We start from the raw sequence: 14,951 nt of genomic DNA, 5'->3' as shown, positions 1-14,951 counted from the left end.
ATCCTGTGCATGCTGCAAATCCAGTATAAGGGAGCAGCAACAGCAACAAAAACAAAAGTTATCATCTGAAACAGAGACGTCTGAACCTAGAAATCTGCTGCTTCATTATTAGCTCCAAATCTAATTCTTGCCAGCCAACTTTTTTTGGCATAATGCACTAACCGTTGCAGAATTCTGGCTGTTTCTTTAGCTTTCTTGCCAACTCCTGCCAGAAGTCACAAGTTATCAAGCTCAAGAGCCTTATAGAGGCCAGTAGACACTCCCCCTGTGTTAGCACCCAGCATCTCCACTGCCCCAATATTGGCACCGTATTTCTAGCTGATGCAGTCCACCTCCTGTTCCGAGCTACAAGTCTTACCACTCCTAGACAATTCAGGAAATCTGGCTCTCAGAATCCGCCCCCCCCCCAGTGCACCATAAATTTAGGTTCCACCCTTTATCCCGAGAACCCTTCCCTGAATGCCCCTGAAAGATTCCGGGGTGGCCTGAAGAGCAAATTGGGGGAAGAGAAAGGGCAACCCTGACTAGTTCAGTTCACACAGCCATGGTGTGCAAAGGGGTGAACTGTCCTTCTCTCCAGTTGGGCCCGTGTCAGCACATTCCAGCTTTGAACCTGCTGCCCCCAGGGGCTCTTCCAGGCATCCCCCCTACCAAGGGCTCCAGGCTTCCCTCCTCCTTTAGGTAGCCGGCCAGACCTCCAGCACCATCAGACAAGCTAAGCCTCCACTGTTCCATTCCTCGCTTGCTCTGAACTCTTGCCCAGTCTGAGGTTTGGGAGGCAGACTTCTTGAGGGGAAATGGAGCCAACTCCTGTCCCACTCCCGACCGTCCTTTCCTCCTTCCCTTCCTCAGACAGAACTCCGATCTGACTCCCCTCTAGTGGTTTCCCCTCCACTACCCCATCTGTTCAGAGTACCCAGGAGTCCTGGCTCTGTGCCTCTTCATTCTGACCCACAATAGCAGTACTAAACTAGTCGTTTTTTCTCCTTTTGGCCACCAAGCCGATTTTGTTCCTTTTCTTAATTTTTTTCCCTAGGTTAGCCTCAGTGCTAGACAATGGCCAACTTTCAATTTGTATGCATATCACCTAATATAAGCAAATGAGACACAGACCTCTCTCACCACCTACTACAGTGCTGCAGCAGGCAAGGGTTCCCTGCACAAGTAGTGCTCCCGTTCAGCTCCGTTCCTCTCCGTTGGGACTGTGCCTGCAAACCACCCACTCCACAATGGTTGTGTTTGCATTCTTCCCATCCTCCTGGGCCAGTGCCTATTGCACTGGGAGTTCCCTGCCTGCGACGGCTCTCTAGCTAAAGGGCCCCAGTGGGTTTGTGGTCGATTCAGACAGGATGATGATGGCCGCTACCTCCTGTTTTAATCACAGCGGCCTGTTGTCTGTCCCAACCAGAGGGCGTGAGGCCATGATGGCCAGGGCAAAAGCCATGTGCGGCCACAAGGGATGATGGAAGTTCAGCACTAGAAATGGAGTGAGAAACACAGGCCCAAAGCACCAGCAAGAGAGAAGATGCCTCCTCTCAAGTCCCTGAGCATAGCTGGCAGCATCAGCAGTGGACAGGATAAGGCACCTGCCGAGGCCTAGAGATGGGCAAATCCATACACACAGGCCACAGCCAAGTGGGTGGGTGCCCCCACCCCTACTGCCGGCCTCTGCAGCCCCTGCTCACTGTCAGCATCATTACCGACTTGCATCCCTTTGCCGGCTGCAATGAGATTTAATTATGTCACTGCCCCAGCACCTGTTATCACTGGGAATGGACAGGCTTGCTCCAGGGCTGTGAGGAAAGCTGGTCTTGTAGTAGCAAGCATGAATTGTTCCCTTTGCTAAGCAGAGCCCACCCTGGTTTGCATTTGAATGGGAGACATGTGTGAGCACTGTAAGTTATTCCCTTTAGGGGATGGGGCTGCTCTGGGAAGAGCACCTGCCTGCTTGCATGCAGAAGGTTCCAAGTTCCCTCCCTGGCAGCATCTCCAAGACAGGGCTGAGAGAGATTCCTGCCTGAAACCTTGCAGAAGCCACTGCCAGTCTGTGTAGACAATACTGAGCTAGATGGACCAATGGCCTGACTCGATATAGGGCAGCTTCCTATGTTCGTATGATGTCATTATACCATGTCACTGCTGGCAAAGGGAGGCAAGCCGGCAATGGCGGTGATGAGCAGGGGCCAGAGAGGACAGAGGTGGGGTGGGTGAACAGCAGTGGAGGTCTAGCAAAATATCTATCTAGGGGCCACTGTCAACATCACTATGCCACTGCCTAGAAACCGCTGAGGGGCCTACCACTGATCCCTGCTACCTATCTATATCCTCCCTTTGAAGGAGCCTGCATCCAGGTTCACTTTTAAAACAAACGCATGTACAGTCATTCACACAAAAACGTGTACACATGTACAGACACCTGGACATGTGTACAACATAATGTCTAATGAGAGCTCAGAACTTCAGTTTGCAGTATAATCTGTTGAGATCAACGCTGCAGCCTACACTGTATTGTCAGAGAAGCCTGCACAGTCCACACAGCATTGCACATTCACTTTCTGTCCGTCCCCCTGCCACTCGGTGCAAAAGCATGTTTCTGTTTTAGTGGGCAGCACATAGCACCCTTGGAAGAGCATCAGCCTTGTGCTTGGCACAGCATGGTACTGGTGTGAGCAACAGCAGATCCACTGGAAAGGAAGAATCCCAGTCTGCCATGTCAAGCAGTAGGCTGCAGCCCCTTCTCATGGCCAAATCCACTTGCAAGTCATCTGCCTGACACAACAAATGGGTGTATTACTTGCAAATCATCCAGGTTGCATCTTTGCACTCATAGACTTCACCAGGAAGTTCACCCACTTATAGGGCCATGAAGAGATACAAGATTCATTCTCCTCCCCTTTGTTCCAGGAAATCCTTGAATGTGGTGGATACAAGATAAAGCAACAGAGAGAATTCTGGAATTATTTTATCACGACACCTTTAGTACATTTACCACTAGAACTACCCCTCCACAGCAATGCCTCCACTTCACCCAGAAATTGCCCTAAGAGATTTTGCTAAAACTTTAAGCTATTGCCACCTCAGAATCCAAGACAGAAGCCCGGTCAGTCCGTCCATAGATTGCCTACTATTACTCACTTCTGCTCTTTACTCATTTTGCAGTGTAAATGGCAGGAATGAGTGATTTAGGCTGTGGTCCTATATACACTTAATTGGGAGAATATGCCATTGAAATCAGTGGCCTGAGTAAACATGCATAGGATCATGATTCTAGTCTCCTCCTGGGGGCATAGACTTGGGCCAGACTGTCTCTCACACACAGCCAGTTTTACTTTGACAGCTTGCACTGGCTATCTCTCACAGTGGTATAACACATATTTCTTTCCTATTTCCATGGATTCTTTATGGGTTTCTGGTGGTGCTGTTCTATTCCTGGCATCTCTATAATATCCCTGCCAATTAAACTATCAAATTATTCAGTTTAATATACAATAATTGCCAATACGGATTGCACTGAGATTGGCTCCCCGCAGTAGCCTTTAACACTGCAGAGCTGAAATACATGAGAAAGAACAAGAATAACTGTGTTGGAAGACTAATGTACTTACTCCGGAAAAGAAATGTCAAATGGATGCTCTCAGTTGGGAAATGGGTGCTTCCAAGGTCTTGAGTTCAGGCTCTAGAAAATTCTAGAATCACTCGCTTGTTGAGCGACCCTGAGAAGCTGTAAGAATCCAAGTTTCTGTGCTAAGCATTTGGGAATAACTTGTTTATTTTCACCTGTTTAGCTTTAAATTTGGGAGCTTTGTTTTTAGCTTGCTGTAATTTACAACGTGAAGCCACCAGCGCTGCGGGGAAATGACTTGATTAGCAAGCCAGAGGTTGCCAGTTCGAATCCCTGCTGATATGTTTCCTAGACTATGGGAAACACCTATATTGGGCAGCAGTAATACAGGAAGATGATGAAAGGCATCATTTCATACTGTGTGGGAGGAAGCAATGGTAAACCCCTCCTGTATTCTACCAAAGACAACCACAGGACACTGATTCAACGGCACACTTCACCTTTTTACCTTTTAATTTACAACATATGTCCATGCATGTGACATTAGGATATACAAATTAGCAACAGCCATCACCTCTGTAATAACTGCTACTGCAAATAACTGATGCAGTCAGATGATGCCAAGAAACAAAGGCACTTTGCATTAAAAGAGATAACAATTCTGACAGTGTTGCTCCTCCTTGCTGAGTGAGTGTCCCATAGAGCTCCTTCCCTCTATGCAACAATCAGTTAACACTTTTTGTTCCTAGGCTCGGCCATTATCACTGCCACTGCAAGTTCCTTTCCAAAGGAGTCGTTATCCTTATCTAGCTGGATGGTGTTAAAGTATTAATATTCCTAAGGTAAATAGAAGGCTGACCTGGGGGTACATGATTCTAGAAGGTCCCAAAGTTAATGGAGAGATCCAGAATCTAGATTGCCAAGGCAAAAAGGTGCACCGTTCACACAACAATGGGCTGTGCACCTTTTTGCTCACTAGTGTGTGTATAACTAGAAATCTAGATTTTTGAGGTGCTCTAGAATTCAGATTACTAAGCAAAATAACCGGAGCTATGAGGGTTTCAGACTATAATCAAGGAAAGTGTCTAGGCCTTTAGGGGATCTCTGAAATCCAGTGTATAATAGGGCCTGATTCCATGCAGCAGAACAACTCTGGGACAGCATAAAAGCCAGACCAGAACACGCTGGAATGACTCCTTAAAAACCAAACTGGATCCCCCAGACAGCAGGATGTGTTAGAGACACTTGAGATTGAGAACAATATTTATTACTGAAATATTTACAATATTATACTTTTATCAACCCCTTCAAAGTCAGGGATGGCCTGGAATGGCCCAGGACAGACATTTCATAAATAATGTATTTGCCTAAGACAAGAGTATTACAGTTCAACCTGGTCCTTCTGCTTATGTGTAAATTGTGTAAAAAAAAAATCATTTAAAAGGACAGAATGGTCCTTTGCCAAGGGGAAGGGTCATTCATGCCCATTCCATCCTGGCTTGGGGGTTTAGAAAAGTATAATATTGGACAGATTTCATTATTCTCGTGTCTCCAAAACACCCTGCTGTTTTCTGCATCCAGTTTGATGTTTAAAGAGTTGTTGTGGTCCATTCTGTTCTGGTTTTGGTTGGAAATGGGTTATGTTTTACTAATGCATGAATCTCGTTCCTATGCTATTGTTTGCCAGTGGTATTTAACACATCCTGCTGTTTTTGGCAAAAACGTTATTAACGACATGTCTATTCTAGGCAGCTTTGGATCGTTCCAAACCATTTGTGGCAGTGAAGGGCTTGATAAAAATATACAATTGCAAATATTTCACTTCTGAAATACAGTTCTCAAATGTTTTAAATAAATCCCACTGTTTTGGGAATACAGTTTGATTAAGGGACTGTTTGCCCATTCCAGTCCAACCTTTATGCCGTCCCCAAGATTCTGCTGTCCTTCATAGCTGCCTGGAACAGATAATTTTCACAGATGCAGCTTCTCCCATGGAGGCAACACAACACTGGAAGAAACTGCAGTTCCCAAAGTTATCTTTTCTACACATCTAATAAAGGGTGGGGGGAAGAATTCTCAATTTTCCTCCTGGGCAATTGAAAATGAGGGATTTTGAGCGCCCACATTGTCTTCCTTTTCCTTAAAATGGTTGGCGACCTCTAGAGCCCACAACCTGTTACTACATAAGGTTTAAAAATGGCAGCGGTTGTCTGGTTTTAAATGTCGCACCTGGGCACAGCCCTATACAGAACCCAGCCATCCCGGACCCCAGTTATCTCCCCTTTGTTGTAACTTGCTATATTCCCCATGCCCCCCTCCCAGTTGCCCCCCCCCTCCACTCTGACTTGGTGTCTATTTGGCCGGGGTGGGTGGGAACCACACACACACACACACATCAAACACACACACACAGAGAGGAGTTTTAATTCCCATCCCACAACCCCTTCTCTGATTCTCTGAATGACTCAGACTTTCGAACCCAGTTCTCCCCAGCACTTTAAGCCACAACTGCACCAGAGCAGATTGCAGGCTTGGGGAATCTAATTTGTTTTAAATGAGAATGCTGAGTCTACAAACCAGAGCCTGGTGCAAAATAGTGGCTCAGGTTGGTGAGCATATTGCTTAGAATTCAGGAACAAGGTCCCCACATGGGCACATGCGTAGCCCAAGAATTTGTTTGCTGTACCCAAACTGAACACACAGACCTCTCCTTTCAGATGAAGCTTTTCCAGACAGCAATAAAGTGCAGGATTCTGAAGACTTCCATACAAGCTCCAAACTCTTGTCTTACAGTTCCCACGCTGGTGTAGGCCTCTTTGCTCCCTGCTAGCGTGATCTTACTCTCTGGCCACGTGCCAAGCAGGGACCTCGCACAATTTCCACAGTGCCACCTCTTGCTTTCCAAGAACTCATCCTTTTTCACTACTGTGTGTACCACTTTTGTGGCAACTTGGGGGAAAGGGCCGGTTCTTCTCAGAAGGTAGAAGCTGACCAGCAGGTGGCACTGCTGAAATCTCACAGGGTCCCTGCTTGGCAGCCGACCAGACAGCGCCAGGAAGGAACATGGACGCTTGAGGGGTGTCTGTATGATGAATAAGATCACACTTGGAATGTATGTGCAGAAGCAGCTTTCGAAACCCCGCACTTCATTGCCATCTGGAAAAGCCCATGAACTGGTTTTTCTTCCTAGCTTCCCTCATTTCAGCCGCTTACCAAAGGTGTGGGAGGGAGCACTTTTTGTTGTTAAAAAAGACTGGGAGTCAGAAATCTGCCTGACCCATCCAGAGATCCTGCAGTCGATCTCTCTCTGCCTTCTGTCCCTCCCTGCACTGCATCACAGCTGTTAACATTATTGTGGAGCCTGGCCTCCCATGAAACGTTAGGTCGTGTGGAAGATACACTTCCAGAGAGTAACCTTGGAATACACAAAAGCTGGCCATCTCTGGTCCAACCTCTTTCATGCTTTGGCTTGCTTCCTTCACCAGTCAGCAGCAACACCTAGCAAGAATATGGTCACACCTCAGTTGGAATACTGTGTCCCGTTCTTCTGGGCGCACGTTTTAAGAAAGACATTGGACCCATGCCAGGTGTCCAGAATCCTGCCGCTCTCCATTACAGCGCCAAAAGCAGGTAGGAAGTCTCATTCCGGCACTGTGAATCACCCCCTCCAGCTGGCCTGTACACGGTTCAGGGGCTGTTTGTGTGAAGAGGGAAATGCAGGAACGGTGATGACTGGGCACTTCCTTGACTGGCAGCCTGGATTGCTTGAGGCACCATCTGCTTTCCTGGCCAGATAATTCCAGGTAGTCCAAAAGCAGGGCAATTGCCTCCGCTCCACTGTTGCTGCCCCCGCCGCCCGGGCAACTTGGATTCAGAGGTATTCTGCTTCTGAACATGGAGGCTCCATTTAACCATTGTTCTCCACAACCTGATCAAAGCCCCTTTTAACCCCATCTGTGCCAGTGACCACTGCCATGTCTTGAGGCTGTACATTTCCTAAACCAGTTAAGGGTTGTGCAAAGAAGTTCTTTTGCTTGTACTGACCCCCAACTGCTAATCAAGTTTTATTAAATGACTCTAGTGTTATGGGGGAGGGAGGGAAATAAATAAATACACCCGCTTTATCAACACTGTGCCTAATATATATACCCCTGTCATGCTCCGCCAGCCACAATTCCCTGAACAAAAACATTTTCTGCCCAATCCTGTTTTTGAAACTTCCGATGTTACAGTAGCAATCCATTCCTTAATCTCATTCAGCTACACAGTCGCTTTTGCAGTTAATTAGTATTTCCCATTTTAACAGAGGCTGAGTGACTTGGACAGCTCAATCCCTGGCATGGGAGAAGCCGGGGATTGAAACCGGGACATTTGACATGCATAGCAGGGTCTCTGCCACTGGGCTACAGGCCCCCTACTTTGGTTCTTGACCACAACAGCTCTTGTAGCTAATCAGCCTTCCCATTTTACAGAGAGAGAGACTGAGGCTGAGGAATACAGCCCTATTTGGAAATGCCAGGGATTGAGCCAGAGATGGACCTTTGACATGCAAAGGTCTCTACTCTAGCTGCTCCTACTTTAATGTGTCAACCATATTTGCTGTTAAGCCCAGCTGTGGGAGAATGAGAAGGGTGAGAACTATGGGCTTAGATGGGGGGCTGGGGCAGATATTGGGGGGCAAGTTCGGTATGAATTAGTGAGCACGGCAGGATATCTGTCAGAACAGCAGGGTCAGAATTTGCTGGTTCCCATCATTTCCCCTGGGGCACCACAGCCATGACCTCAGTCCCTCATAAACGCGAAGGCTCCAGATTTTACAGCCTGAGTCCGCCGTGGAGGGAAGGGGGGGATGTATCTGCATTTAATAACCCTTGATTAGATTGTCCTTCCACGCCGCTGGGCGCCAGGAACGGTGGAGCCACGAGTGGCCGGGAATCTGTAAGATGGCTTCCCGCTAGGGTGGGGAGCAAGGACAGCAATCCCCCCTCAATCCCAGCCCACAAACACAATTGCCCGGTTTGTTGATGAGAGGGAGGAGGAGGAGGCGATGAAAGAGGGGAGGGTGGAGGAAAGAAAGCAGGATTTGTGCATCAAAGAACAAATGTCTAGGAAGATCTTTACTAAGACTGTTCACATGACCCCTAACAGGGTCAGAGGGGCACCCAGCCGGGGTAGGAGACCCATACGCACTCCCAGTCTGCAGTCGTGTGAACTCAAAAAGTAAGGTAGTAGGAGGGGAGAGTGATCAGGTGGGAACTGGGTAGGAAGACTTTTTGTCCACCCTCAGTAAAGTGCTGGTGGGGACAGAATCTGGGTAGGGTGCTCCCATCTTACTCAGCTCCCGCCTCTTACATGATCACTCTCTCCTCCTCCTACCTTGCTTTTTGAATTCACGTGACTGTGGATCAGGAGCATGCCTGGCTCCCCTTCCCTGGCTGGCCGTTCCTCCAAGCCTGTGAACAGCCTTTTTGTGTGTGGGTGTTAACATGTGTTTAATGTAGTGACTTAGGTGAATCAAATTAAAAAATGTTTGCCTTGATTGGGGGTTTGAAAACAATTTTATCAGCCTTTCCATCACAAGGAGGCAGATTTAGGCAAGACATTAGGAAGAATTTCCTGACTGTGTGTCAGTGGGACCGTTTGCCTCATGCAGTGGTGGGATTGGTTTTCAAACAAGAGGCTGGATGGCCATCTGCAAGGGACGCGATAGCAGTTTCCTGCTCTAAGCAGCGGGGGTGGACTAGAAGACCTCCAGGGTCCCTTCTGACCCTAATATTGTGCAATTCTATGAGTGAGTGTCAAACCACAGGGCACATAGGCAAAGATGGTTCCTTTAACCATCGCTCCCCCCCCTTTATTCACTGTTAAGGCAGTTCAAGAGCGGGGTTCCTCTCCCTTCTTTTCAGTACACATTTATTTGCAGGGATGATCATTCTGATCCAGAGTGCTCCTTATGATCACAAAACCCTAGTGACTGGTAGTTGCTCTGGCCAAATTAACCCAGTACCACAAGGATGTGGTTTGGTGCATAGGCACTTGAATCGATAATATGGAGTCACAGGAATGCAATTGTGCCGTGTTGAGTGAAGAGAAGGACATCTTTTTGTTTAGTTTGGTTGCTTGCTCAGTGATGGGGCCGTAGCTCAATGGTAGAACATCTGCTTAGCATGCACAAGGTCCCTGATCCAATCCCTAGCATCTTCAGGTGGAGGCTGAGAAGAGTCCCTCCATGAAGCCATGTCAGAGTAGACAATACTGAGATAGATGGACCAAGGGTCTGACTCAGTAGGTGGCAGCCGGGGTACAGCTATAATTGAGCGGATGGGTTCAAAGAATCTCCCATCTCCCCTAGCTACGCCCTTGGATGGCAGCCTCTTCCTATGAGCACTGAGGGTGAGTTGATGTTTCTGTAGTTACTGTATTTACCTGAACAGAAGGCAACTCTAAATGTAAGATAATGCCTTAAAACACAAAGTTTACTACAGGTTATACCTGTATTTACCCCAAAGAAAAAGGACTCTGAATTCAAGACAAACCCCCTATATTTAATAAGAGAGAACACGGGGGAAACCTCATCTTGGATTCAGGTAAATATGGTAGCTGAAGATGTCTGCTCAACGTTGTTTAATGGCTATTCGATGAGTGCTGTTGGCTGTTGGCTACTGAACTAGGATACACATCCAGCCCTGTATGCCTGGGTGTGAAGGAATCAGGCTTAGTATGTGCCACACAGCCTGTGAAAGAGACACACACATGTCTAAATGCTGCAGCTGGTTGGAAAAAAATTGCTGTGGCAGGGAGGACATGGCAGGTTTGCTTTTGGGTGTGTTGGGATCTGATGTTCCTTTCCAGACTAGCATGACCTTTCTTGGCACTTGCCTGTGCCCTGCTGCTCAACATGTATATTCTATAGATAAATGAAGAGTACCAAAAATGCACTTCTTACTTTTCCAAGCAGTGAGATGCTCTATGGGCAGCGCTAATAAGTTGTTTCCTTTGGATGAGAGAGCGCCAGAGTCCGGGTGTGTCTTGGTTGCGTTTGCTTTGCTGACCAATATACAAACAAAGCACGTGTGATGGCAAATGAGCACACCTAGAACGCAGATGCCCAGACAGCGGCGTGGCAGCTTTCAGGCCTTATCCTCACTTTCTGCTACGCCAGGGATGGGGTTGCACTCCCCCTGAAATTTCAGGCTGAATATTTGGGAGGCCTCTTAGATCTGCCTTTGCTCCTGGGTGCTTTCCAGACTAGACCCTACAACAGGGTCAGGACGTATCTTGGAAGTGTGCTTCCACACTTCCTGCGTTGTTGTGACATCGCAGTCCCTACGTGGACAGCAGGGTGCCGTTCACATTTCCAATGCCTTGTTTCGAATTTAATCACTGCGACATAGAGCTAGGATGTCGTATATCTGGTGTAAGAAAGTTGCTGTTTTTCCGGGTTGTTAGTTTCTGCAAGACTGCTCCTCCTGCTGTTTACCTTTCGAATGAGACTTCGAATGGAGGCATTTTGCTGCTGCTAAATAGCTAGTCCGGAAAGCACCCTGGAGGCTCAGGTAGCAGCTTTTGGCTGGAGCATAGGCTGGTTTACAGAAGCCGCACCTGTTTCTGAAAAGGGCAGATCTAGTGATGGTTACCTGCACCTTAGTTACACGGACTTCTGCAATGTGTTCTGTATGGGGCTAGGAACATCAGCAGTTGCCTCACTTTAAAGACATCAGTGGCTTAGGACCAGAATAATCCGCTTTCAACACTCATATGAGCTTGGTTGCTCTCCTCTGTTGTCTAGGTTGGCCTCCTCATCTGTGTCCTGCAGCCATCTGAAATGGAACTGGTGGGAATCCATAGGAACATAGGAAGCTGCCATATACTGAGTCAGACCATAGGTCCATCTTGCTCAGTATTGTCTACACAGACTGGCAGCGGCTTCTCCAAGGTTGCAGGCAGGAATCTCTCTCAGCCCTATCTTAGAGATGCCAGGGAAGGAACTTAGAGCCTAGATGCTCTTCCCAGAGCGGCTCCATCCCCTAAGGGGAATATCTTACAGCACTTACACTTCTAGTCTCCCTTTCGTATGCAACCAGGGTGGATCCTGCTTAGCTTAAGGGGACAAGTCATGCTCACTACCACAAGACCAGCTCTTTTCCCATGGTAGTGCTTTTTCTGTGGCCAGGCTCAAACTTTGGAACTCTCCTTCTGAGTATATCCACAGCGTTCCCTAACATCTTTCCAGAGGAAGCTGAAGATTTTGTGCTGTTCCAGCAAGCTCTTGGAGTAAAAAAATGCCAAGAATTACAAGGACTTCTTAATGTGTTTTTTTTTAAAAAATCTGGCACCCTCTGGTTTTGTAGAATGGAGTTCTGTTTTATTCATGCTATCTCCTGTTGCTTTTGTTTCCATCTTTGAAATTTTTTAGTGCTTTCAGTTGTTGACATTGTAAATTCTTGAGTGCAAATAATGAATTAACTCTTCAGCCTTACTTATAGAAAAACTCTAATGCTTGGCCCACCCTATATTTCGGCCTTTGCGTCTTTCTCGTCACATCCCCATTGGTAACTTCTGTTCCTCCAACAGTACCTCTCTCAGCCACTGAAGGCCTTTGCCTCCTTAAATGAGCCTGCCTGTTTTCCCCTGACACCCACCTGTCCCCCAGGCATGGAACTCCAGCTCTGGACATGGTACTCCCTTTCTCCCTTCCCTCAGCTCCCTTCTCAGAACTGGGCCGGGTGTCAGCCCGTGGCACCTTCAGGCAAATGCCAGGGCCTAAGGGACTGGGAGGGCCTGTCACCGATACTTAGGCCTTCCTTTAAAAAAAAACCAAACACACACGCGCGCACACACACGCACACAGTTCCCCTGAATTCCTCCTTTCTTGTCACTTTGGGATGACACTACGTCAGGAGCATTGCGGAGGAATTGATGTTAAAAATTGGGGGGTCATCTTAAATTCAGAGTGCTCTTCCTTTCAGGTAAAAATATAGGTATAATCCAGTGTTACCTCTAACAGGGATTCCCAGATGTTGTTGACTACAACTCCCAGAATCCCCAGCTGCAATGGCTTTTGCTTGGGGATTATGGGAGTTGTAGTCAACAACATCTGGGAATCCCTGTTAGAGGGAACACGGGTATAATCTGTATTTAAACTGTATATTTTTAAAGGGGTCGTCTTAAATTCAGAGTCATCTATTCAGGTAAAGATGGTAAAATGGTGGCTTTATTCAGCCTCCCAGCACTGAGAGGAGTGCTGTCGTATTTACCTGAACCTAAGACATGTCCCCGACCCCAATTCTTTTCTGTTAAATATACTTTAACAGCTATATTTATACTTTAACTTTAATATACTTTAACCTGTTAAATATACTTTAACAGGTATATTAACGGGGGTGGGTTCTTCCTGAATTCAGAGTCCCCTTTCTTTTGGGTAAGTACGGGTATAACCTGTATTAATCCTCTAAGGCATCGTCTTAAATTCAGAGTCTCCTCCTGTTCAGGTAAACATTGGGGTTCTTCTGTTGCCTGCTGCCTGGTAGGCCTTCCAGAGCCCATGGGCAGGCCACCAATGCCGGAGAGTCTCCTGAAGGCCTTTTGCCCAGGGCCCCCTCAAAGCTGAAGCTGGCCTTATTCAAAGCCCACCTTTTCCGCAGTCGCTTATTTTCTTAGTCTTCATTCGCGGCCATAATCAAGCATGCAGTACCTGTAATAGCTCTGACCACAGTCTTCTCTCCCTCTCCCCCGCTCACCTGCCTCTTTTTAGATTGTAAGCTCCTTGGGGGCAGGGACCTATATTGCCTAGGTAACTCGGGCACCACGTACACCAAAGGCATGGTAGGGAATAAAGAAGCTGTCCCCTCATCACCCAGAGCCAGAACTTGTACTGGCTGCCCATGACACTTCCATCTGGGAGGAAGTAAGGAGCTGTGTGTGCCCCCCCCCCCAATTGATCTGAAAATTAGCTTCACCCACCCCCCTCCCAGTTCTAGAGCTCCTCCACCCCCCAATATCTCAGCCTCAGACCTCAGCCTCCTCCCGGTTGCTAGGTGTGTGAATAATCTAGAACTCCCAGGTTCTATGACACTTCTCTGCAATTCTGACACCATCCATGTCCCAGGCAGCCTCATGTCCCAGCCCCACCTATTAGAAGAAGGGGTCTGTCAATCTCTGCAGTTCCTGTGGGAAGCCTGCTGTGGGCGCCAGCCCCACATGGAACTGGCTTCCCCAAAGGGAGGGAGATATGAGCCAGCCTGATCTGGCTTTACTTCTTTGCCTAGTGCTGGTCTTAGATGGTGAGCAGAGAACCTCCTGCGCTGGAAGGCAGGACCAAGGGTGGCCGAGGGAGGCTAGGAGATCCGGTAGATATCTGGGGGCTGGGGGCAGGCAAGGATTGTTACATAGGTTACATAAGAAGCTGCCTTATACTGAATCTGACCCTTGGTCCATCTAGCTCAGTACTGTCTACACTGACTGGCAGCAGCTATCCATTGGGTATTTAAATTGTGGTTCTCCTTGCTTTTTGGTTCTGATTTTACTCCTTTCCTCCCAGCAGGTACTAGCGGAAGTTTCTTCAAGCCTCTCAGTGAGTAAAGTGTTGCTTTTCCTTCTTCTATCCAACTTCCTTTCTTCTTAACTTGCCCGTCTTTGGCCTCACCCCAAGCTTCTGGCCTCAAAAAGACTGGTAAGGGTGCTCCCTCTGGATGTAACAGTAGGAACAACAGCCTCAGGTCTATCAGGGTTTAAATATTTTCTTTTCTTTTAATTTGCATGCAAAGCCTACATTGCCCATTTGTTTCGAAATCTGTCTTCAAAGCCATAAGAATTAGAAATTTGGTACTGTTTTGTTGCAGGTTTTGGAGGAAGGTAAAGAAAACTGACTTTCAGGATACTCAGTTGTGCATCCAGTACTAATTGTCCTTGCATGGTGCGATTGTGGAATACACACTGCCCTGCCTATGGGTCATGCATTTCTCTGACTTTATTAGCTTCTAGAAATATGTATACAATGGATAGTTATAAATTGCTTTTCAACAAAAGTTCCCAATGCAGTTTACATAGATATAAATAAATAAATCAGATGGCTTCCTGTCCCCAAAGGGCTCACAATCTAAAAAAGAAATATGAGATAGACACTAGCAACAGCCACTGGAGGGATTCTTTGCTGGGGGTGGATAGGGCCAGTTGCTCTCCCTCTGCTAAATAAAGAGAATCAGCACTTTTAAAAGGTGCCTCTTTGCTCATTTCACAAGGGACAATGCGCCATGAGAAGGCATTCCACAGGGCAACTGATCTCACCCCAATCTATCTCTCCCAGGCCAGCACATTCACTTACTCTAGACTTGGATCCACAGATATTGGACAACAATTCCCATCATCCCCAGCCACAAGGGCCAGCCTA

At 47.4% G+C, this 14,951-nt stretch overlaps 1 protein-coding gene across 1 annotated transcript in view; it reads left to right on the top strand.

Moving 5' to 3' along the window:
• LOC128332085 (uncharacterized) overlaps positions 1-14,951 on the top strand; it is a 36,450-nt gene that overhangs the window by 12,832 nt on the left and 8,667 nt on the right. The window contains exons 2-3 of the mRNA XM_053266353.1: positions 7,048-7,192; positions 14,103-14,135. Of these exons, the coding sequence (XP_053122328.1) occupies positions 7,072-7,192; positions 14,103-14,135 (154 nt within the window). The 5' untranslated portion in view covers positions 7,048-7,071. The remainder of the gene's footprint in view (positions 1-7,047; positions 7,193-14,102; positions 14,136-14,951) is intronic.

This window comes from Hemicordylus capensis, chromosome 6, assembly GCF_027244095.1.
Source record: "Hemicordylus capensis ecotype Gifberg chromosome 6, rHemCap1.1.pri, whole genome shotgun sequence".
Taxonomy (NCBI): Eukaryota; Metazoa; Chordata; class Lepidosauria; order Squamata; family Cordylidae; genus Hemicordylus; species Hemicordylus capensis.
This window is presented reverse-complemented; position numbering and strand designations above follow the sequence as displayed.